Below are 24829 nucleotides of genomic sequence, written 5' to 3'. Positions count from 1 at the left end.
GTGTTCTGAAGAGAGAGCAGACCATATCCACAAAGCATTGCTTCCGAGCGTCTGTGGCAAAGATTGAGTAAGAATTCAGGAAGAAGGAAGAAATTATGGCACCTTCCGTGAGGGTGAAAGACGGACACCATCTGCAAAACAAGAACACATTAAATCGGTTCCTTGCTTAAGTCAGCTCCAGGGTTTAGGGGAATGTCTTGAAGATATCTCAGCTTTTATGAGCTGTTGCACCTGCTATCAAGAGAGTCAGTGCAGCCAGCAGCCACTGCCGTGATGACTTGCATTCCTGCTACGTTCTGGTTTGTTTATCTTTTCTCCGTGAACAAGTCAATTGCAATTCAGAGAGCCAAACTGTGCTCATAGGACCTCTAAGGAGGCCCAAACGTGGGGTAGCTGCCTGACCATATTGACGCTCGACACCAGTCTTGCCAACGTATCTCGGTGTTTCTCGGCTGATTAAACCATTCTGACCTAGGAGAATAACATCCCAGATGCCACCATTCCGGCTCCTGGCAAACAAAACTGGTAAAGATTGTGCTCAAAAGGGAAGCGGGAATTCAGGGGTCAGGTTCCGTCATTCCGGCCGATGCTTCCTGATCAGCAGGTGGATGGGCCCCTCTGGGACAGACTTGATGATGTTCCACGCATCGTAGTGCATGAGTCCGAGCAAGGATTTTCCTCCGATGGCAAGAATTTCATCACCCGCTTCCAGTTTTCCAGCTTGTTCAGCAGCACCACCTGTTGGCAGAAACATCAAAGTGCAGATTGGTAGAAAGACTGAAAATAAAAACACTATTTCTAGTGTTAAAACTATAGGGAGTCATACAACAATTCATTTAGTGACCATTCAAAGTTACAACGGCATTGGGGGGGAAATGTGACTTATGAGCGTTTTTCACAGTTACAACGTTTGCAGCATCTGTATGATCATTTAGAATTCACATTGCTTAGCGATGGAGTTGCTAAGGGGGATTAAGTGAAAATTATCACTAGTTTCTAAGCTAGAGAGAAGATATAATAAAGGAAAAAATCATTCTTATCAAGTTCAACTAGGAGTAAGTTCACAAATACATTGTTCAAATTTTCTTGGTGGCCATAGGGAATTATTTTATCAATTCTTATTTTTCCATCCAGTTCTAAATGACTCAGCTGCAAAACAAGACTGACCCACCTTAACCCTTGCAAGGGTTAGTGTGTTGTCTGGATCAGGGGTGGGTTCTCGCCCATTCCAACCGGTTCGGTTGGAACGGGGCCGGCGGCCGTCCTCGGCACGTGCGCGGTACACCATGCGCGTCTGTGCGATGCTCCAACTGTCCTGGCGGATCACGCAGGTGATGTTGCGTCCTGCGCATGCGTGGAAGCGCAGAGAACTCGTCAAAACGGGTAAGGAGTGCGGGCGGGCGGGTGGGCCTTCGCTGTTCCCGGAAGTTATTACTTCCGGGTTCGCTGACCAACGGTTCGCGGGGACGCTGCGAACCGGTTGAAACACCCCTTGTCTGGATGCAACTGAATGTGCAGGTCTTCAAATACCCTGCAAGTCCTCAATTTACAACAGTTCATTTAGGGTCCAAAGTTACCACGGCACTGAAAAAAGTGGCTTATGGTCATTTTTCACAATTATGACTTGCAGTATTCCCCGTGATCAAAATTCAGATGCTTGGCAAATGGTTCATATTTATGACAGCTGCAGTGTCCCGGGGTCATGTGATCACCTTTTGCAACCTTTTTACAAGCAGAGTCAATGGGGAAGCCCAATTCATTTAACAACCAGGTTACTAATTATCAACTGCAGGGATTCCTTAAACACCTGTGGCAAGAAAGGTCGTAAAATGGGGCAAAACTCAAATTTTGGACTCCATTGTGGTCATAAGGAGCCTGCCTGTACAGTACATTACAGTTCATATACAAAAACCTTTATAGGTTGGTTTTTTTTTTATTTGAAAGATGCACTGAGCATTTGGTTCTGACCAGCCTTAGCAAGTAATGATACGTATATACTCGAGTATAGGCGAGTTTTTCAGCCCACTTTTTGGGCTGAAAAAAGCTGCCTCGGCTATACTCGATGTCAGTGAAAAATTTGCCCAAATGGAGGAGAAAAAGGGGGCCCTTTTTCTCCTCCATTCGGGACCAGTGGAAGTTCTCTGCGCGAGGTGAAATGGCCGGCAGCAGCCTCACTCTCCTGCCGTGGCTTCCGTTTCAGTCGCGCAGAGAACTCCACTCGCTTCCCGGGCTTGTGTTCTGATGAGGGGGAAAGAGAGGACTTTCCTTACGCCGCATCAGAGCTGGACGTAAGGACTTTACCCCATTGATGAGGCGGGCGGCGCGCGGATTGTAGCAAGGACGGCCGCGATCGCAGCTGGCTGCGCTGGCGGGGGGGGGGGGGGGGGGGCATGAGACTCCCCACTCGCCAAGATGGTAGGACTCCAAGTCCCATCCCTCCACCCGTCCCCCCAGCGCAGCCCCTGCGCGTCAGCCGGAATCTAATTTCCCCCTCATCAGAGCTCGGCGCGGATTGTAGCAAGGACGGCCGCCAATCGCAGCCCGATTGCGCCAGGGGGTTCCGCTGGTTGAAAGAAAGTCCTTCTTTGCACCAAGCGCTTTCCCTCCCAACTAATTATAATTTATTAATTAGATAGATCAGTGTTTCTCCACCTTGAAGACTTGAAAATATGGGACTTCAACTCCCAGAATTTGGGAGTTGAAGTCCACACACTTTCAAGTCTCCAAGGTGGAGAAACACTGAGATAGATGATCCACGGTGTTTATTTTTGGAAAAAAAGCGCCTCCTGCTCTGGACTGCCGGGAACGCGATCGCGTCTCTCCTCTCTCTCTTCCCCACCCCCGGCTTTCCCACCCGGGAATGTTCTGGCGGGCTAGGCGGAGGGTGCGTGTGCGTGCATGTGTGTCAAGGGTGGGGAGGCTAAGAGGGCGAGGTGAGATCCTGGCGGGGACCGCATTTCACCGCGAGCTTCCTTTTCCCCCGTCTTTTCCTCCGCTCGCCGACTTTTTCTCCCGTGGCTGACAGGGGGTGGGTTTCCCTCTCCTCCCTGCTGGACGTGGATCTGCGGCGTGGGTGGCCGTCCTTGTTGCCCGCCGGCAGCAGGTCGCGGCAAAGAGAGGGAGAGGGAGAGAGAGAGAAATGCCGCCGTCCCCGGCTCGCCTCTTTTCCCGGGATCGCCGTGATGCTTTGAGTTTTCCTTCTGCGGAGGTGGGGTGGAAAGAAGAAGAAGTGGGGCCCTTCCCGCTTCTTCTCGGACTACCTAAGCGTTGGGTGCGCTGTCCCCATCTGGGAAAGTAGTGCTGACTCATCAGGTGTCTGGGAACGGGTGGGGCTGAGGAGCGGCTGGGGGTGGGGGGTGTTTCACAGAGCGGCTGGGGGTGGGGGGGTTTTACAAAGGGATGAGGTGGATGAATTACCCCCTTGTATCTGCTGCCTTGTTTAGTGATTGTTTTGTTTGCAGCTATAATGATGGTGAAAAAGACCTGTAAAGCAAAGGAAAACTGAATAGGATCCTCAGCCCAGTCACAGTTTCATTTAACAACCATTTAATGACCAAGATACTAGTCCCAGTTATGTTCACTAAATAAGGATTATTGTAAACTGTTCTTTTGGTATCACGTATGCAAAAGACTGATAGCTGTAGGAGATGACCAAGCTGAGCCCAAGGGAAGGGTCAAACACATCAATGGCCAACGTAATTGTTTCAGGGTTCATTTTATTTACACCAATATAATTCATTTAAGAAATTGGACAGCACATCCTTTATTAGTTTCAAATTCTTTCTTTAAAGATACCATGGTGGAATGTAACATGCTGAAAGCAACAGTGGCAATGGGATGCTTTGTGGCCCTTTGGGATAACCAAGAAATAAGTGTGTGTGTGTGTGTGTGTGTGTGTGTGTGTGTGTGTGTCAGAGAAGAATTTTTAACACAGGTATGTTGTACATGCATACATTGGACAAACTTTGCAGAAATCTTCTTTTTTAAGTTTTATTTGGCATCATTCAATAGAGCAAAGTCTGAAAATGAAGCTGCATGCTACTGTAGGAGTCCAACAGTTTAGCAAATAAAAAGAGAACTTAGTGTTCCAGGGAGATGAATTTAAACTGCATGGGAGAGGTGAGTGAAGTATTTCATTGAATACACACGGTATTGTGTGATAATAATTTGTTATCCAGAGCAAATTTTTACAATGGCTACTGTATATTTAATGGGCACAGGCAGGCTGTATATGTTATTCAATGGGCAATGGCAGGCTGTAATTAATGGACACAGGACAGGCTGATATTCAATGGGCACAGGCAGGACACTGGTAGAATGTATATTATGAGCCTATGAGTTTTGAAGGATTTAACTCGTGTTTTAGCTTGGTTGCTGAATGAGCTAAGGTTTTTGTACTTTTAAAGTTATTGTTGATACCATATTGTTTTTGTTGACCCCTTTTCCACTTACAGAGCTAGTTTACTGTTTTTCTTTGAAATAAATATTCAAAAACATTATTGGTATCTATTTTATTTTTGAAATTTACCGGTAGCTGCTGCATTTCCCACCCTAGGCTTATACTCGAGTCAATAACTTTCCAGTTTTTTGTGGTAAAATTAGGTGCCTCGGTTATATTCGGATCGACCTATACTCGAGTATATACGGTAAGCTGCTTATTCGCGAAGTAAAAAAGAATCCCCTTTTCAAACAGGAGAGGAACACTCTTCTTTAAACAAAAAACAGACGTAATTAGTCCCAACAGTTCTGGCCTAGAAATCCGAATCGCTTGCTGTATACTACAAATGAACAGTTGTCTGCAACAACTGGCTACTCCCAAACCCCTCCTATTTATTTCCCAGCCGCAGGAGTGGTGGTGTGGTGGTGGTGGTGGTTAGCATCCATGTCTGCTTTCCCTGAGAGCCGGCTTATTGCTTTCCTTTGCTCCTTTCCTCTCTACACATACACGCATCTGTCCCTCCCCGTCACTCAGCTCAGGCCCCGAAGACAGCTGCTTCTCCACCTGGGGGTGGGCCCCATTCTGCTTCTGATGCTGTTTCCTTATCAGAGCCTTCCAAAGGCTCTGAAGCCGGCCCAGGCCCTCCCTAACCCCTCCTTGGCTGACTCTGCTGCTAGCTCTGCTGGCAGCCAATGGGCCATCCTGTCAGCCTCGGACCACCAGATGGGCTGAGGCCGCCATTCGGGCAGGGGAGGAGTGGACATGTGCACATGGGTGGCAATGGCCAAACCACCATGGCGCCCTGATGGGGAGGAGCAGCCACCCGAGAGGCCTGTATCACTTCGCTCCATCATTCACGGGCCTGGCTAGGAGCCCTCAGACTTTAACTGGCTGATCGCTCCTGCATCCATGGGGCTGCCACCTGACTAGTGGAGCCCTGACTGTACCCAGCTGAGTGACAAACAGCTGTTCATTGGAGCGGGAAAACAGCTGATCATCAGAGGGAGCAGGAAACTGGGCAGGATGAGCCAGGATGGGTGGCTAGGGGTGTGGCTGGACTGTGGGGGCCGTATTAGCAGCAAGCAGTCGGTGGAAGGGGTGGGTGTACACGCAAGGGAGGTGGGGCACAATATAAGGAGCGGGTGAGCTACCCACGTTAGCACATACTTTGATTCCTTTTGGATTGTCGCTTTGTGCCGGTCCACGTTTCCAGATCAACAGTCTAACAACAACTTGTGTTGCTGGCTTTTCTTATGCAGGACACCGGAACTTGACACACAAAACATTTTTGATAAACAGGGTGACAATAATGGCACAGGGGAAGCAGATTAGTTATTGGCTAGTCTGTTGGGCGAGATCTAACCAAGCTGGAATTTTGAACAGCACAAATATCAGGAAGTGATTCGGGAGTGCATCCTTTTTGTCAATGCTGACCTAACTATTTTGTTCGGGGAAGATGGGTCTCCTTTTTGATTCTGTGAAAGCTGTGCAGGAAATCTGTGCACTGAATAGGGGACATTCAGACTTGCAAAAAAGGGCAGTGCGTTTTCGCGCTGACTTTAGCCAAGGGGAAAAAAACCCCAGGATTCTCAGAAAACTGCCCAAGTTACCTTTAAAAATTCTTTTGATGAGCAACGGCCTGTCTCCAGATATTGAAGCTTTCCCACCATCCAGGCTGAAACCCAGGCCAGCAGAAGTCTTCAAAAGTTCAACACAAATGGCCCCATTCAGGTCTCCGCCTGGACCTTTGGAGAGAAGGAAAAAAAATTCAGAAAACTCGCTCCCATCATCAAATACAGGTTAATCACCTGTAAGGGGTCATATACCACAGAGAGCACAAAACAGACCGTGGCAATACACCAGAGACACGTCTGGTTCTCCAAATCTTTGGAAAGTATAAATCATATTGTGCAGTCCTTCCTTCCTTATGTTATTTCTATTCTTTGAAATGGAGACCAGACCATTGGAGACTTTCATTTTTAGCTGTGGCAGCAGGGCTCCAGCTACGCTCTTGGAATACTTGAACTTGGATTATACAAACGCGTATAAATCTAAATGTCTCTGGGAATAAAATGTCCGCATTTATTATCTGATTTATAAACCAAAAGCTGAGAGCCACTGTCAGATATCCCAACTGTTCTGCATGAAAATCCAGCAGTTCTGTTTTGTTTTTGGCCTCATATATTTAAACATCTTCCTATTTTTCAAAGGATTATTTGGATGCTAATGGATTCCAATTGAAAATTGAAGGTATTTTGAAAGGTAAAGGTAACGGTTCCCTTCGCACATGCGTGCTAGTCATTCCCGACACTAGGGGGCGGTGCTCATCTCTGTTTCAAAGCCAAAGAGCCAGCACTGTCTGAAGACGTCTCCGTGATCATGTGGCCCGCATGTCTAAACGCCAAAGGCACACGGAACTCTGTTACCCTTCCCACCAAAGTGGTCCCTATTTTTCTACTTCCATTTTTACATGCTTTCGAACTGCTAGGTTGGCAGAAGCTGGGACAAGTTAATGGGAGCTCACTCCATTACATGGCGCTAGGATTCGAACCACCTAACTGCCAACCTTTCTAATCGACAAGCTCAGCGCCTTAGCCACAGAGCCATCGCGTCCCTCAATTTTCACTTACTCCATCCAAATTTTTTTTTACAATTCATAGGACTATGCATCCTATGGGTGCAGCTCTCCCCATCACTGCTTGAGAGAGTAGAGTGGTGGGTGAATTCATTTCAAATACCACTTAACCCTACAGTACAGTACCTGCTTCACCTCCAGTAGCTGCAGCCACCAAAGTTGGCCTATCAGAAGTAGGCATTTCATTGCTCCGAGGAGGCATTCTTCCTCTGTCTTCTCCTTCTTGATGACCACGATGGCGTATTTATGGAGTCTGGCCTGATGGAGTGCGTTGAGGACATCTCCATGGACAGAACCCGCCAAACAAGTGCCATTGATAGAAAGAATGAGGTCACCACGGTGAATTTTTCCCTCCTGGGAAGCCACCCCTTTGGAAAACACCCGATGGACCTTCAAGAAGACACATTGGGATGAAGTTGGTCAATGGATCAAAGAACTGTTAGCAGATTTAAAAGGTTTAAATCCTTTTCTCAGTTTAACTACCATATTTTTCAGAATATAAGACACACTCCCCCCCCAAAAAGAGGGTGAAAATCTGGGGGTGTCTTATACATTGAATACAGAATTTTTAGCCTCCCGAACCCCACCCCCTTCACAAAAATGGACATGCAGAGGGCTTGGGAAGCCTGCAAAGTGCTCCTGGGGGCTGGGAAGGGCAAAAATGAGTGAAAAATGGGCCATTTTTGGCTTGTTTTTGCCCCCCCCCCCAGTCCCCAGGAGCACTCTACAAGCCTCCTAAAGGCTATGCATGCCCTTTTTGGGGACAAAACATGAGCCTATTTTGTGAAAAATGGGCCAATTTTGCTCATTTTTGCCCCCCCCCCAATCCCCAGGAGCACTTTGCAAACCTCTTAAACACTCTGCATGCTCCATTTTTCAGAAAAAATGAGGTGTGCAGACGGTTTGGGAGGCCTGCAGAGTGCAAAACCTTTTTTTAAAATTTACCTCTTCAACATTTTGGTGCGTCTTATACTCCAGTGCGTCTTGCACTCCTAAAAATATGGTAATTGATTTGTGAGTGCTTTCCCACCACTGCCTAAAGAGTACCAACAATAGTGAAACACAACAACCCCCTGCCCAGTTCTCAAATAGCTACACAATGCAGATGAATTTGATCATGTGAGCCAAGGCTCTGTGGAAGTTGATGGAAAGATAATATAGCCCTCTGTAGGAATGTCAGCCAAACTCAGAAAGAAATGCTTCTAAATGTTTAAAGCAGATGCTTCTTGTAATATTTTCAGCCAAATTCCCGAGACAGACACACATTTTTTTGGAAGATGATTTTGAAAGGGGAAATTGGGGGGGAGGGGAGGCTGCAATTGAAGAAGATTCTTTGCTCCACAAAAACCATGCTCTTTGCCTCATCCAAGGGCAGAAATTATGCAGTTTGCCTCCAGGCTGGTTTGAAGATTTCTCCATATACTTCCAGCAAAGGGAAATACCAGAGGAAATCCCAAATAATAAGCAAAATAACATGGCAGCTTCACTTTGCTTGCAGCTTCAAAAAATTTCATCTGAAGCTTCACTGAACACACGCACCCCTTTGACACATCCTAGTCTTAGTTGTCCCAGCAGGTGGCAGCATTTAGCTGACCTTGGCTGACTTTGAGAAGCTAAGCAGGGGTTGGACTTGTTTAGGAATTGGGAGACACTTGGAAGTCCTGTGGGGGGTGTGGGGGGGGTCATAAAACACCAGAAAAGAGACAATGGCAAACCATTGAACTTCACTTGAGAAAGGTTTTTGCCTTCAGTCTCAAGGAATTCATCTCTACCATCAAAGAATTTTAGTAAAATGCATGGAATCCTTTGGGGAAAAAAACACAGAAACACTAAGTGACTTGCACTGAACTCCTGAGTGGATTATAAGTAAAAACAAAATAAATTCAAATCCACCCAAAACTAAGTTGGGTCAAAAGGCTGCAGCTGAGCAAAAATAAAATCATCTAGATGGCACGCTTGCCACGGGTGGCATACAGAGCCTTCTCTGCAGGCACGGCAACCATAGCCCTAGCCCACTGCGCATGCGCGCACACCTCCCGCCGGCCAGCAGATCTCTGGATCTCTGCCACGCATGCCTAAGGGATGGGGCGCATGCAGGGGATGGACAGGCGCATGTGCGGGGGGAGGGGCACATGCACGGAGTGTAGTCGGATTGCATTTTGGGGTGGCGCGCGCACGCTTTGGGCATTCAGCGCCAAAAAGGTTCGCCATCCGTAATCTAGGTGTACACCTAGAAATGAAGCAAATTCAATAAATAAATTTGGATCGCCTAAGTAAGATTTCATTTGATATTGCCAAAAATCTAATGATCCTACTAAAACACTGCTCTGTGTAGGTGAGTAGTTGCAGTTCATATAAGCTGCAAATGTTTAGTTAATGTAATTTCTTGCAGCCCTTTTAGTAGAAAAAACCAAGTACAGCTCAGGAATCCTGGAATACAAAGCCTGTGATTGGAACGAAGATAAGGCTTGGATGGAGCTAATGTTAGGATTTTCAGTCGCCAAGATCTGTGTGAGCCTATCACAGGCACTTACCTTGGCAAACCTGTGTGCATCAGAGTTTATCTGGCAGGCAGGCCCACTTGCCTTCTGATAGCATCAGCAGATGGGGTACAAAATGAAGCGAACGTTCACAATAGGATCGTACAGCTAAGACATGACTTAAGAGTTCTCAATCTCATTTCCAGCTGGCTTTGCAACCCACTTAGAAGAAAGATGCAGTCACCACTTACGATGATGGATTTTTGTTCCAGGTCTATTCCTCCTGCGACGCTAAATCCCAGGCCAGAACCTTCCTCTTTATTCAAGACTACAAAGTAAATATCTTCTTTGCTCTGAACCCCCCCAAAAAGGGGGAGGAGAAGGAAGAGAGGGGGGGAGGAGAAGGAGACAAGAAAAAATATCCAAAGATTAAAAACCTTGGAAAGAACATACTCCACAACTTAAACAAAATGCCTGGAAAATGAATCTGGCTTTTTTTTTTTTAAAGAAGAGTCTCAATCTTAAAATAACTTCAATTTCGCAAATTAAAAGAGATTTGAGTATATTTAATGTCACTAAAACAAAGTATAAGAACCCAAGTAAACCACAGCTTTAGTTTAAGATGCCCTTCCAGAGTTCAGGCCTGGAATTAATTTTCAGTGCCCAGGCACAGACATCCATCCATCAAGTTATAATAAAATGAAAAGTGTCACCTGCACACATAGCTAACCTCTAATCTCATTGAGCAGAAAAGTAGAAAAGGACTGAGAGGCACTTCTGGACTACACAAATCACATGAGCAAAACATGTGTCTAGTCATTCGATTTTGAGTTGCAGAAGTGCCTCATATTCAGGGGTGGGATTCAGCCAGTTCGAACCGGTTTGGGGAAGTGGTTGTTCCGGTGGCCAGTCGGCCCCGCCCACCCGCCCCTGCGTTAGTCTGTCCTATATTCCCTTTGTTTGAAGCGCAACTGGTCGTCGCACCAGAGTGGATTGCCATGCCTCAGCTGTTTACTCACCGGGGCTGCAGTAGAAGATAAGTTTTAGAGCTGTTTTCAAAGGCATGCAAAGCACACGGTCAGCGAACTGGTTGTTACACCAGTTGAATCCCACACTGCTCACATGTGCAACTTCACCCTGTGCACCAGAGGTGGGTTCCTACCAGTTCACACCTATTTGATAGAACCGGTTCGTTAAATCTACCGAACTGGTTAGAAGAGGTTCCCCAGTGGACCTGGAAAGCAGGCAACACCTACAGAAGAGGTTCCAAACATTTTTGAAACCCACCACTGCCACACACACACACACACACACACACACACAGAGAGAGAGAGAGAGAGAGAGAGAGACTGACTGACTGACAGAGAGAGAGAGAGAGAAAGAAAGAAAGAAAGAAAGAAAGAAAAAAAGAAAAAGACTGAAAAAAGAGAAAGAAGGGAGAAAGAAAGAAAGAAGGAAAGAAAGGAAAAAAGAAAAGAAAGAAAAAAAAGAAAAAAGGAAAAAGAAAAAAGGAAAAGAAAAAGAAAGAAAGGAAAGAAAAAGAAAAGAAAAGAAGAAAAGAAAGAAAAAGAAGAAAGAAAGAAAGAAAAAGAGTGAGAGAGAGAGAAGAAAAAAAAGAAAAAAGGGACAGAGAGACAAAAGGAAGGAAAAGAGAGAGAGAGAGAGAGAGAGAGAGAGAGAGAGAGAGAGAGAGAGAGAGAGAACACATGGCCAGCAAGCAACTCCCACAAAGGAGGCCACACCCACAGAGTAGGTTCCAAAAAATTTTGAAACCCACCACTGCTGTGCACAAAACTTAAAGTCTTGGATTGGATTTGATGATGGGAACCTATCTCATTATGAACTGAGCTCTCTAAACAGGTTAAAGCACCTGACAGAGAAATCAAAACATTATTTGATAGGGATTCCTATCTCCACCACCCGTTGGTGCTATTGAGATGATCAACAGAGGATCTTTTCCAGGTTTGTGAAAGCCAAGGTGAATAAGTGGTGACTAGGGTCTTTTTGGGTGATATCATCAGCAATGGGTTTCACTTATTTTTACCACTGGTTCGTATGCTCCTGGCCTCAAAAACATGGCTAAATAGAGTGGCATATCACCGGGGCGGGTGGACGGGCCCACCCGCGATCTACGCTACCAGTTCACCCGAACTGGCTGAATATCACCTCTGCATAGCACCCAATTTATGTCCAGGGAAATTCACCTTTTTCTAAATTCAGGTAAAGACCTATACCTTCTCCCAGTCTTTTAATTTTAAACATAGGTTAATATTCGACTACTTTTTCATACCATTTGCTGAAAGTTTTACTGGTGTATAAAAGAATGGGCTATATACCCAAGAACAGTTTCTCCTTTCTGGAAAACATTTCTACTGGCAGGCAGTGCAACTTCTAACGTTTAGCCCTTCCAATCTTGTGATACAGAAGAATGCAAAAAAGGGAACAAGAACAATGAAAACACGATTTAACAAACGGGCTCTTTTGCTTTTGACTGTTCTCTGTTACTTTAAGTCCCATCTGGAATACTTATGTTCACATGGGATGTAAAAATGAAGTATAAAAATGCTAAAATTCAGGTACTAGCTTTGACATAAGGTAAAGGTTCCCCTCGCACATATGTGCCAGTTGTGCCCGACTCTAGGGGTGGTGCTCATCTCCCTTTCAAAGCCAAAGAGCCAGCGCTGTGGCTGCCATGACTAACCGCTGAAGACGCACAGAACGCTGCTACCTTCCCATCAAAGGGGTCCCTATTTTTCTACTTACATTTTTACGTGCTTTCGAACTGCTAGCTTGGCAGAAGCTGGGACAAGTAACAGGAGCTCACTCCGTTATGCGGTGCTAGGGATTTGAACCGCTGAACCTCTGACCTTTCTGATCAACAAGCTTAGCATCCTAGCCACTGAGCCACCGTGTCCCTTAGCTTTGACGCAGTCCAATATAAGTAGTGGTCCCCAATCTTTTGGGGCACCAATAGCAGTTAGACTTATATACCGCTTCATAGGGCTTTCAGCCTCTCTAAGCGGTTTACAGAGTCAGCATATTGCCCCCAACAACAATCCGGGTCCTCATTTTACCCACCTCGGAAGGATGGAAGGCTGAGTCAACCCTGAGCCAGTGAGATTTGAACAGCCGAACTGCAGAACTGCAGTCAGCTGAAGTAGCCTGCAGTGCTGCATTTAACCACTGCGCCACCTCGGCCAGGGAGTGGTTCTGTGGAGAGGGGTTTTTCCCCAGACCGGAGTGGGTGTGGTTGCATGTGCTGCTTTCCATCCCATGGATGGGGCTTCATTTGTTTGTGTGGCCCAGTTTCTGGCATGCACAGTCCCCGGTGCCAGTCCCAGTGGGGCTTGGCGACCTCTGATATAAAGATTTCTATTACAGAAGCAGTTCAGCTAACCAGATAAGGTTTAACTTAAATCCTAATTATCAGAGATGTGATCTAATCTGCTAAATAGGCAAACCTTTGTGGCCCAGAAGCCATACATTTTTCTTGTAAGTTTTTTTCCCCTGGTTGTTCAAAACTGGAGTAAGCAAGGTTGGCATTTTCAGATAATTAGCCTTTATTTTTCTGTTTCACTAAAAAAAACTATTTAAAAGTGTGCTAAGATACTTTGATGGCTCAAGCAATTGCTTTATTTTGTTCCCTGTTCAAAATATTGATCTTTTAAACACACATGCACTACTCAGAACCCATGAGGATGGAGATAGTGGACAAATAAATAAATTGCACAAATAAAACCTGTTGAAAACGTCTTGCTTTTTTGAAAAATTCAATGGCACCACACAGAATTTGAGGGAGCAAAAAATGGTGCCAGGGAACCTTGAATGGAGAATTGGTCAGTTCCACATTTGGACATATTCCTTAGAAACAAAAATCTTGCAATCTTTTTGTTATGATAGATTCCAAACCAAATGTTCCATTTTGAACTTCTTTAAAGCAGAGAATGAGCCAAACGTAAAACCAAGATGACAAACCTGGCCTAAGATTCCCGAGATGAGAAGACAAGATGATGAAAAATGAGGAGAAACCTTCTGAGAATTGTCTTGCTCTGTACTATAAAAGGACAAGTTCTGAATTGCATAATATTTTCCAGCTCCTTTGCCCACTTTGGACTTAATAGCAGATGTGAGGAAATATGCAGACATGGCCCATTTTCCAAAGAGCATGAGTTTCATAAATATTCGAGTTCTTGGACTTTTACAAACTGGCATGAATAAACCTATTCTCTCGAGACCCATGTGAAAATAGTTAAAAATGACCTCTAGATTATTCTTGACTGAGAACATAATCCAGACTTGGTATTTTGGCATGATATGCTAAACCACCTGATGTCAACTGGCACGGCATCCCTGGCCTGCTCCGAGTTGCCATAGGAAGGGGGGGATGGGAACCGATGAAACGACATGGAAGTCAAAGACAAATGCACATTCCAGGCTTATCTTTCTCAAGGCTGCATCCCAGAATTACTTACAGCCGTGGAGGGGAGTGATCTCTACAACCCGCGAAATTGCTCCGTTGGTGAATGTGATTGATGACACACCCTGGGTGGAGGGGGGAATAGGGTCATGATTGGGACTGTAAATTTTGTGGGGTCAGAGCTGGCTTCCCTTGGGAACGTGCCAACATGAAGCTCCTAATAATTGGATTTCTTTTTAAGCTTGGCTTGAGGCTCATGATTTAATTAGGGCACCCGTCGGAACCCTGACACCTGACTCAATTAATAGCTTTATCCAAGGTACTGGAATAAACCAAGGGATTGCGGGAAGTCTCCTCCTCAAAGAATTACTCATATATGAACCCTTCAGTTGTGGTCTGCAGAAAAGTCATCAAACAGCTTGGTATTTACTCTCCTATGAAGAAAGACTGAAGGAGCTGGGCATGGTTAGCTATGTGTGAGAGAAAAGCCTGCGGAGAAATAATATTTCAGGAAAAAAACACTTTTAAAAATATCACACAAAGATCAAAGCCTACTCTCTCTTGTTTCAGAGAGCAGAAAGCGGAGCAATGGGCTAATAATGCTACAAGAAGAGAGATGGTGGTTGAAGGTGAGTGAAAATCTTCTTAAAAGTTAAGAGCAGTTTGATAGGAAAACCAGTTATGAAAAGAGTAGTGGATGCTCCTTTGTTGGATACCATCAAATGAAGACATCCAACGGATTCCTGCTTTAGCCAAGGGATGATTTCTGATGGAGCCTAATTTGCAACCTCTGAATTCTCAGATTCAACGATTTTGCACAGAGACTAGTGCAAACATGGCACATATATTTATAAGCATTTAAAGTTAAATGGATGACATCATTCCACACCAATGTTTTTTTGCATGTCTAATTTGGAGATCTGAATCAATTATTTCTGACTTTATTATGATTTGCTGAAAACCCCAGGAAGTCTTTTCCCCCCCTTTAGGATAACTGCAGCTCTGCAGTCCTCCTGAACAGCTTCATCTTCTTGGTGGCAATTTCTTTTTCACCCACTTCCAGATTCCTAGCTTCAAATCTTCACAGGGCCATCCCACCTCACTTACCCCATAGTAATTATGTCGCTTCTTCCTAAACCCTGTCTCTTCTGTATAAATAGGTTCACATCATCTCTCCCAATCCACTCATCATAGCAACATTTAAACAGGATCATTGCTGCTAGTTTCACAACTGTTTTCATTTCACCTACACAGCTCACAAGGGGATTTAAATGCAATAATGGGATTGTAGAAAAGGACTGCAAAGCCTCTGGAAGATATCAGTGCTTTTGTTGGTATATATATATATACCAACAAAAGCACTGATATACTATATTTACAAACATAGTTTCCCAAACATAGCAACCCTTCTGCTTTTTCCCCCAGTTTATAAAACACAGAGAAATATATTTACTGAAAACACGGAGTGAGGAAGGGAATTTTATTTTAGTTTTGCATCAATGAAAGAAAGTATTTCTCTTACTACCCTGTTCCCCGAAAACAAGACCTCCCAAATAATAAGCCCAATTGGGCTTTTGAGCGCATATGCTAAATAAGCCCTCCCCGAAATATTGCAACACAGCAGCAGCCATGAGGTGACCTCTCTCACCTCCTCCTACACCTCAAAAATAAAAGCCCTCCTGAAAATAAGGCCAAGCGCTTATTTCGGGAGGGGGAGGGTGTCAGAAGAAAATAAGACACTGTCTAATAATTTAATCAGTAGCCAGCCCCAAGCTATCATCCATTGTGTTAGGAATATAATCTAACGGTTGGGTTGGCAATATATAAATCATGTAACAATGCTATACCTGCTTCTTTAAATCATACTGTAAATGTGATTGGTTGCTGTTTTCCTCAATCGGCCATAAGAGGGAGCCAGAATGACTGTTCTTCTCTGTTTGTTAGATGCTGGGCTGATCTGATCTGCGTGTTTTGGAAGCTGGCTGTTAGAAAGCGCCGTGAGTTATTGTAAGTTTTGCAACTGTTAGCAAACTTTGTTTACCGGACTGTTTATATGATACTGGACTATGTTATTTGGATTATCCCTTAAATGAAAACATTGATGATGACTGTCTATCCGTGTATGACTTGGACTGTTTGATGGACTCTGATACCTCTATTTCCACGAGAGGTAAAAGCATATTTTAAACTGCAGTGTCTCTGTATGCTGGTTTGTGTGTTCTCCAACACAATTCCCCTCAGGGAAATGCGGTTATACAATGGATGATAGGCTTGGGGCTGGGCACTGATTGAATTATAGTCTTGTCCTTGGTGAAATGAAGGGAAAGTTGAGGAACATATAATGATCCATTGTGTTCTTGACTCTCTCTGTGTTGTGAGGCTAAAGAGAACTGAAGGTGTTCTCAACCTACTTTCCCACTGCTTTGCAATGGCTTGGAGGGGTGTTTACACACTCACATGCCCAGAATGGTTTGTGGTGGCCTAGAGGTGGAGCCTCTTGCCTCACAATCAGGAGGCTGTGAGTTCGATCCTAGGTAAAGGCAGATATTTCTCTGGGCACATTGAGATTTTATCTGCTGAATATAACTCCACATACATGACAGGAAAGGCATCGGGCCAGTAAATGCTCCGCTCCATTCAGTTGCCCAGACTCCACCCACAGGGATTATGGGGTCATTAAAAGACGATGATGATACACACTCACACACCCACCCATACATACATACCCATGTGTGTAACTGTGTAGGCTTCCTCTGCTTGTGCTTGATTTCCTGAAGTAAAGAAGAAATAATCGCTTTTCGCTGTCACCGAAGACAAAACGGACTGCAATTTCTGCTGATCCAGAGAGGAAACCAATAGTTCATCCAAGCTAAAATACAACATATGCAAAATGACATCAGATTAGACTGAAGAAAAAAGATGATTGGTTTAATAGTAACAGATAATAGAGCCGTGGTGACGCAGTGGTTAGAATGCAGTACTGCAGGCTACTTCTGCTCACTGCTGGCTGACTAACAACGGTCCGTTTCCAGCTTCCAGAGGGCTGGAAGCTGGAAATGGATCCAGGCTCCTTTTGCCCTCCCCAGGCTCCAGGGGCTTTCCTGGGGTGAAAAATGGGTTTAATGGGCCTACTGAACGTTTGTAGGCCATTGGGCTGTTTTGCACCCTCCCCAGGTTCCGGAGGCTTTCCTGAATCTGGGGAGGGCGAAAAACAGCCTCCGGAAGGCCGAAAATCAGCTGGCTGACCCACGCATGAGTGCTGGAGCTGATGACTCACGTTCCAGCAGATATGGTTCCGCGTGCCACCTGTGGCACACGTGCCATAGGTTTGCCATCATGGCAACTCATTCTGCAAGAGTGAGAAAAAAAAGTATAATTAAGTACTGGGTGGAGAATATGGCTTCAAATAACCTTTACTTGTAGTTTCTTAAGTATCTAAGTCTGTAATTCTTAGAGCTCTGAAACGCTCGAACATTCCTAGTAAATATCAGGAGCTGACAATTTGTTGACTCAGATCTTGGGGAGCTGGGGGGAGCATTCAACGCTTTGATCAAGTCCTTGGCTTTCATAAAGCATTGACATTAAGAAACCGAACTATACACATGAAAAGAAAACATACAATTTGCCAACTATTGTAACATCCCGTTTTTCTTGGTGCAAAACTCAAATAGGTTGGGTTCAGAATTTGTGTAGTTTAATGCAAAGTACATAAACCAGGGCAAATCTTTTTGATTTTTTTTCTCCACCCATGAAATATTTTCTTTCAAGTTTTAAACTTTTGCCTTCTCCTAGTGCAGAGCTAATATTAAGAAAACGTCAAAAACTTTATTAGGGGAAATGTTATGATACAGGATATAGTTAAATAAAGGATGGATACATGAAGACAACCTATATATATATGTATGGTACAATATAAAGAAACTGGATGAAAACTGCAACAGTGTTCCAGCAAGGAGGATTAGAAACAGTTTGTTATCAAATATTATGGATGTTTAGCTAGAATAGGACATAAGGATTCAGTGCTATTGGAAGATTTTAGAAATATCAAATGAAATGCCAATATGGTATATTTTATGATGGACGTTTTAAACAATTATAGTTAAATACAAAAGGAGGTATAAGGGTAACATGTATAAATATCTGAGTTAAATACTATGGCAAAGACATAAGATGGTTTTGTTATTGGAAAGAACAGGCTGATAGATGGAAGAATATAACTTAAAACTAGTGAACTTAGTGAAACTTAGTAATAATAGATATAACTAAATAAATAATTGATAATGATAATAATGTATACAATGTGTAGAGTTATGATAAGTAATAATTGGATATGAATATTGATTAGGGGTAAAATGTTATGATACGGGATATAGTTAAATAAAGGAGGGATAAGATGACAACTTATATACATATACATGAGTATAATATAAGGAAACTGGATGAAAACTGCCAACAGCAATCTGGAAAGGAGGATTAGAAAAGTCTGTTTTTAAATATTATGGATGTTTAGCTGGAATAGGACATAAGGATTCAGTGTTATTGGAGGATTTTAAAAATATTAAATGAATGCCAGTATGTGGTTATATATTAAATTTTGGTATAGTTTATGATGAAGGACGTTTAAATAATTATAGTCAACATAATGGAAGTATAAGAGTAGCATGTATAAATATTTGAGTTAAAATACTTGAGTTAATATGAATTATGCTTGATGACTGTGGAAGAGATGCACGAAAACCTTTTGTAACCAACTGATACACTTTCTACAGTATGTATGGATGAGAATTTTTTTAATGTTTAGTTTTAAAAATAAAAAAATGCAAAAAAGAAAAAGAAAACTTCAAACTACCTGATAGACCAGCTCTTCCCTTTATTCAGACCACCATCATACTGTAGCCCTTCCTCATCAGATGGTTGAACCAGGAGTTCCCGAGCCACTATTCCAAGGACTGGTTTCTTTGGAAGGTTGCCTGCTTGTCATCCCAGGACTGGATAATCCAGAGGATTCATTCAGCTTGGAAATGTTTCAATGGGAGCATCGAGGGATCTCACAACAGGCGGAAGATGCAACTCGGTTTTGATGGACGAAGGTTGAGACTCCATGGAGAAGTCCTCACTGCAGAGCTTATCAAGATCTGGCATGCTCAGAGCTCTCAGCTCTCGGAGTTTGGAACGAGACAAAGGCATGTGTCTACTATGTCCACCTGAGGCTCTGCTTCTTCGGACATTGGTGGTGTGGTGGTAAACTAATTGGTTCTTCAAAGCTTGCCTTTCACTCTTCTCCATGTGACCATCGTCTTTGCTGCTCTTGGGGAAATCCTGTTGCACATTTGTTAATGTCGAGCTGGTTGAAGATCTGGTGACCCTTGGAGACATTGGGGCTTCACCTCCACAGTAGGAACTCAAGCTCCGTCGCAGGGCCTGGACTGCATCATTCACGCTGGTAGCTGAAACTGCAGAAATGCCACTGGACAATCTTCGGCAATGGGCAGTTTAGAGTTCAGGGTGGTGGAATGGAGGTCGATGGCTTTGACCATTGGCCTATCGAAATTAGCCAGGTTCTCAAATGATTTGATTCGCTGCTTTACAGAAAAAGAAGAAACGGGATCGTGTGGCCAATTGAGTTCGTAGTAGTAATAGTTCCTCCTGCCCTTTTTCAGTTTTTGGGCAACGGGGCTGCCATTGTCACTGCTGGATTTCAGGACGCCAGCCGAGGTGGCTTTCGCATCTGATTGTTGAGACTTAGCTGGACAACTTTCAACATGGCCAACTCTGCATTGGAAGGGTTTGCACTCGAAAGATTACCTAAGATATCCTGGACATGATGGGCTGGTTCATCCCTATCATCATTGCTGTTTTTCCCTTAAATGATTGGATAATTGTGCTGGCACCGAATAGGTCCTTGTCACGGGTTTTAATGCGCTGGGGGCATCTTCCTTGTGGAAAGTGCTCTGCCGGGCAATCCAGCGCCTTGCTTCTGAGTTGATGGGCCTTATTGTCCTCTTCTTTCTTCTCTAGGGGCAAGTCAGGAACGAAGGAGGAAGAAGATAACCTTACTTCAATGAAAGTGCGCTGAATTTCCTGCTGGCCTGCTCTTGCCGAGCAGGGGGATAAATAAGGCAGGAGGATTCTTTTTTAAAAAGCCCAGCATTATCAGGTTTTAATGGCTTCATTTCCAATCCATCATAGTTCAAATCATCCCCTTGTTTTCGGTTCTGTCGTTCGGACAACAAGCCTTGGGGGCGGCTTCAGAAAGAAGGCGTATTTGACTTAGGAGGGCTGTTTCTTGGTTCTATGCCAGCCCTTCCCCTTTTTTCGCTGTTCGTGATTCCCACTTGTTGACCTGTGCTTCTTTTTCCATTTTAGGAGATCATGATATTCCGGCCCTGCCCAATTTTTGGTTGACGGTGGATTTATCTTTATTTTTCAAAACGCTGCTCCACCGTTCAACACGGGCAGAGCGGATGTCTGGGGCTCCAGCCAAGCAGGCTGAACTTCCTCCTGCTGCTTGAATATCTTAGAACCCATAGAGAGGCTCCTGCTGGGGGGTTCCAGGTGTGTGGCTAAGTTATGGAGTGAGGAACCTTTCTTTGAAAGGAGCCTGGGTGACCTTGGGCAGGGAGGGCGATCTTTTTTTGATCCGTGCCCTCAGCTTTGCAGCAGCAGGGCCAGAGCATCGAATGAGCCCTGGCTTTGTTCTTAATATGAGGGGCTTTCCTTTATGCCCTGCTTTGTTTTGTTGGTTATTTGACAAGAGTTTCCACCGTACCTCTTGGTGGCCCGCCTTTCGCTTATGTTGTAACTTCGGGGAAGAGAGGGGACTGTATGTACTACTAAAACCCTTTGCAGGACGGAATTCAGTGTTTTTGGCATTGAGGGTTTCGATAATAGTGTTTGCTTTTTCCTTTTTTCCTAGTAAATTGTGAGCAGACGAGACCCTGCCCAATTGTTTGGTTTGGACAAACGGGGAGATTTCGGACTGTTTTACTATTTTTGTATGTGCTCTTCATAGAATAGCTGTCTGTCTTCTTATTTGGGATGACTCACTGGTTCCTTTCCCCATCATAGCAGGAGGGACTACCAATGCGTTACTTCCACAATCCATCGCAAAATCATTTTCTACCTGCAACTGTTGGGTTTTCCACAGTCATCTTGGCCCAGCATGTTGACATCCCAGCTATGGATATTTTCTGTCAGACAGGAATGTATTTCCAGCACAGAATGTTTACATGTTTCCATTAGATTTCCTTGCTTCTGCAGGCAATTTCCTCCTTCACCCCTTGAACAGCAACTCCTCAATGGAAGAGCAGACCGGCCCGTCTTGAGCCAAACCATCTACCGCTTGTGAAGAAACATCTGGAGAACTTTGAAAAGCTGTTGATGGAACTGTATGTTCTAAACTGGAGTTTTTCGATACGTGCGATTTTTCTAATTTTAATTTTCCATTCGATGTTTCCAGTGAATCTATTTCTGCTTTGCTTTCTGCCTGCAAACCGTTGTTCAAAGAATGGTAAATTGGTGGACGATGGGATGTTTGTATGGGAGACTGTTTTTGAACACAATGTTGGTCATAATTCAGACTGCAGATTTCTATTTGCTCTTCATCTGATTCAACCAGTTTGTGGGTTGCCAAGGGATTATCAAATAGATAGTAAGAGTGAACTGTCTCCGGGATTCTCGGCTAAGGATTCTGTGTCTGAGCTGGAATCTTCTGCAGCAGCGTACATAGATTTTGGAATAGTGTTGCTCTTAGTTTCCATTTCGGGCAAATGGTCATCACTAAGGCTGCTAAAATTCCTTGAATAGGTACTGAGACAGCTTTGGTTTACAGTTAAAATTTTCCTTGCATTAATGGAATCCAGGACAGAAAAGCCGAAGGTCTCTTGTGTATTGGTAACAGAACTCACAGCTCTTTCTACAAGATCATTTTTAATTGGAGCTTCTTCTGCCATCTCAAAACTATTTTCCTTGGTGGGTCTGTCCTTGATTAATAAACAGTCACCATCTTTTTCTTCTGGGAAATTCCTTTGGCCAGAGAAGTCATCCATCTCTCCTAATAGCACCACAGAAGGGTCCTGAATAGAGTGAATTTCTGCAAGATCTGCTGTATTAGCATTAGCATCAGACGCCAATCCTCTCCTTTCTGCCATACAACCCAGAGGAGATTCCAAAGATTCTTTCTCATATGCAAAGCTGTCTTCTTCTTTGATTATAACAACATTGCTTGATTCTTTCGGAACTGCCTCATGGCCTCTGAAGACACAAAGAGATTTGTAAATCTGTCAAAAGCTGCATAAAGAATCAGATGAAATAATTCCCATCCTCTTAATTACACAATTATTAAAACTTTACACCAGCTTTTAATTTTAGAGGTTCAGCTCAGATTCAGCGATGATTAAGATGTTGGGAAGCTAAGTTTTATTAATGATCTACTTATAACCATCTTTCCAGATACCAATTTAACATGCTAGTTAGGTCCTTTAAACTTCATGTTCTGGTCTACCTATGTGTAGTTCTGGACTTACAACCATTCATTTAGCTATTCAAGTTACAATGACACCAGGGGTGATATTTACTTCCCTTCCCTACCGGTTCACAATTGTGAGCGCGCCCCTACCATCTCCGTGCATGCACTAAGCTTCGCACATGCGCTTTTCACTAAAAAAGGCCCTAAATGGGATGCATAGAGCCTGGGTAGATAGGTGGGGCCACCCTCGGTTTTTGCTACCGGTTCGGATGAACTGCTAGAATACCACCTCTGAATGGCACTAAAAAAAGTGACTTACATCACACTTCTGATGTTGCAGCAATCCCCACCATCACATGATTAAAAACTTGGGGCACTGGCAACTAGCATTATTCAGTTGCACCTTGTGTTCTTCCCAACTCCTGATAAGTAAAGTCAATGGGGGAAATGGATTTGCTTAACGATTGTGTGATTCACTTAACAACCGTCTTAGGTAGCAACATAAATTCTGATCCCAATGTGGTCATAAGTCGAGGGCCACTGAATATTCAAGCCGTAGACAGGTAAGAGAGGTTTCGTCATGAATCCTTCCGCTCCTGAAGCATCTTAAAATCCATACACAAACCATCTCAGAAACTATTCCCTACTACTTTTTCATCTAAGACTCCTTCAGCCCAAATTTTCTCGGTTGGGGGACAAAAAAAAAAGTGCTCTATTTTCATGGTTTTGGTGGATTTTAACATTTCGGTAGATGTCAGCTTTTCAGTAAATATTTTCTTGTATATTGAATCCTCCTCTTGGTTTTCAATATTTCTAAGAGAAAACAAAGCAGGATACCCATATTTCAAAATAACAACTATCTCCAAGAATTCAAGGATATAATTACGTGACCCGTCAAAAGCGCGTTCCACAAAAGCGCGCGGTCGACGAAATCGCGTATGTGACATCATCACAACGCGACGAAAAAGATCGAAAATTGAAATAAAAATTAAATTACCGCAAGCGATCACATAAAGGTAAGGGTTAGGTTAAGGGTTAGGGTTAGGGTTAGGTTAAGGGTTAGGGTTAGGGTTACACCGTTAGCGTTACGTTTAGCGTTAGGTTAAGGGTTAGCGTTAGGTTTTTCGTTACGTTAAGGGTTAGGTTTAGGGTTAGGTTTTAGGGTTAGGTTAAGGGTTAGGTTTAGGGTTAGGTTTGGGGGGGTTAGGGGACGGTCTTTAGCTTTATTTTTTACATTTTCGATCTTTTTCGATCTTTTTCGTCGCGCTGTGATGACGTCACATACGCGCTTTCGTCGACCGCGATTTTGTCGTCCGCGGTTTTGTGGTAGAATCATTAATTATGCTAGCAGTGAGCATACGTTTTGTTCACTGTCTGCAAAAGGAAGGGCTACTTCCATTCAAAAATGGACGCTTTGATCATGGAGGCTACAAAGTCCTACACTGTCCCAATTCCACTTTGCTAGGTGGCTGTAATTTATGCTGTGCCTGTCTAATAAACTTAAGATGCATCCTCAAGTCATTGGTTGTTTAAGTGAGCCACATCTTGGCCACAACAGCATGAATGGCAGTAAAATATGGGATGCTTTGTTCCTCTCCACACTTGTGATTTCTCAAAAAAAAAAAAGGCTTGAATATAGTTCAGGGATACTACATACACCTGCCCATTGATCATAGAAGAGAAAAAAAAAGACAAAATCTTACGCAAAACGGCTTTCTGGATGTCCAGGGTAATGGATGTGGGAAGGCCTGCTTACTATTGACAAGCTTCTTCATTAAGAGAATCCATAGATGGGATAGCATTGATGGAAAGGATCTCATCTCTTGGAACAGCCTTCCCATGGATGCCTGTTGAGAATTCATTTATTAACACAGTACTCTCATAGTCTCCCAATTCACATGAAGGTGAAGCTTACTTGCCACACCAGGAAAGGGAATGGATTTCTATATTCGGTTTCCTTCTGCCAAGAGCACAGAGCATTTTGTCATCCTCTGAACCCCAAGGAACCCCCCAACTCCTTAACCTGGCAAAAGTCTAAGATTGAAGTAATCTCAATCAAGTTTAGGTAATCACCTTCCAGGCACCCGTGCTCTGTTTTCACTGCAGGCGGTTTGCAGGAGGCTTCGCGGCCAAAAATGGAGCTCGGGAGCCTGCTTTCACTGTGGAGCACTTGGGCCACCACAGGCGTCCCCCGACACAAGTGACGTCAAGCTGGCCATGGCCCACACCCCTAGGTCAAACACACTTGATCGCGGCCCTCAATGAAATCAAGTTTGACGCCCCTGATCTATGTGTCCACTAATAGAAATGTTTTGACTAACAAATTAATCTTTGCCTTCCAAAAGATCTTATTTTGAAATAATCTGAAAATCCCTGAATGACAGTGTAATTG

At 44.0% G+C, this 24829-nt stretch overlaps 1 protein-coding gene across 1 annotated transcript in view; it reads right to left on the bottom strand.

Annotated features, from left to right (window-relative positions):
• Positions 1 to 309: 309 nt before the first annotated feature.
• Positions 310 to 24829, bottom strand: part of PDZD2 (PDZ domain containing 2) — a 114710-nt gene continuing 90190 nt past the window's right edge. The window contains 21 exon segments of the mRNA XM_032213899.1: positions 310 to 738; positions 6049 to 6183; positions 7200 to 7281; positions 7284 to 7463; positions 9805 to 9904; positions 16719 to 16759; positions 16761 to 16839; positions 18820 to 18881; positions 18883 to 18986; positions 18989 to 19453; positions 19456 to 19701; positions 19704 to 19824; positions 19826 to 19927; positions 19929 to 20093; positions 20096 to 20166; positions 20169 to 20408; positions 20411 to 20581; positions 20584 to 20676; positions 20679 to 20908; positions 21248 to 21613; positions 21615 to 22249. Coding sequence (XP_032069790.1) covers positions 575 to 738; positions 6049 to 6183; positions 7200 to 7281; positions 7284 to 7463; positions 9805 to 9904; positions 16719 to 16759; positions 16761 to 16839; positions 18820 to 18881; positions 18883 to 18986; positions 18989 to 19453; positions 19456 to 19701; positions 19704 to 19824; positions 19826 to 19927; positions 19929 to 20093; positions 20096 to 20166; positions 20169 to 20408; positions 20411 to 20581; positions 20584 to 20676; positions 20679 to 20908; positions 21248 to 21613; positions 21615 to 22249 — 3852 coding nt within the window. The 3' untranslated portion in view covers positions 310 to 574.

Source organism: Thamnophis elegans, chromosome 3, assembly GCF_009769535.1.
Source record: "Thamnophis elegans isolate rThaEle1 chromosome 3, rThaEle1.pri, whole genome shotgun sequence".
Lineage (NCBI taxonomy): Eukaryota > Metazoa > Chordata > Lepidosauria > Squamata > Colubridae > Thamnophis > Thamnophis elegans.
This window is presented reverse-complemented; position numbering and strand designations above follow the sequence as displayed.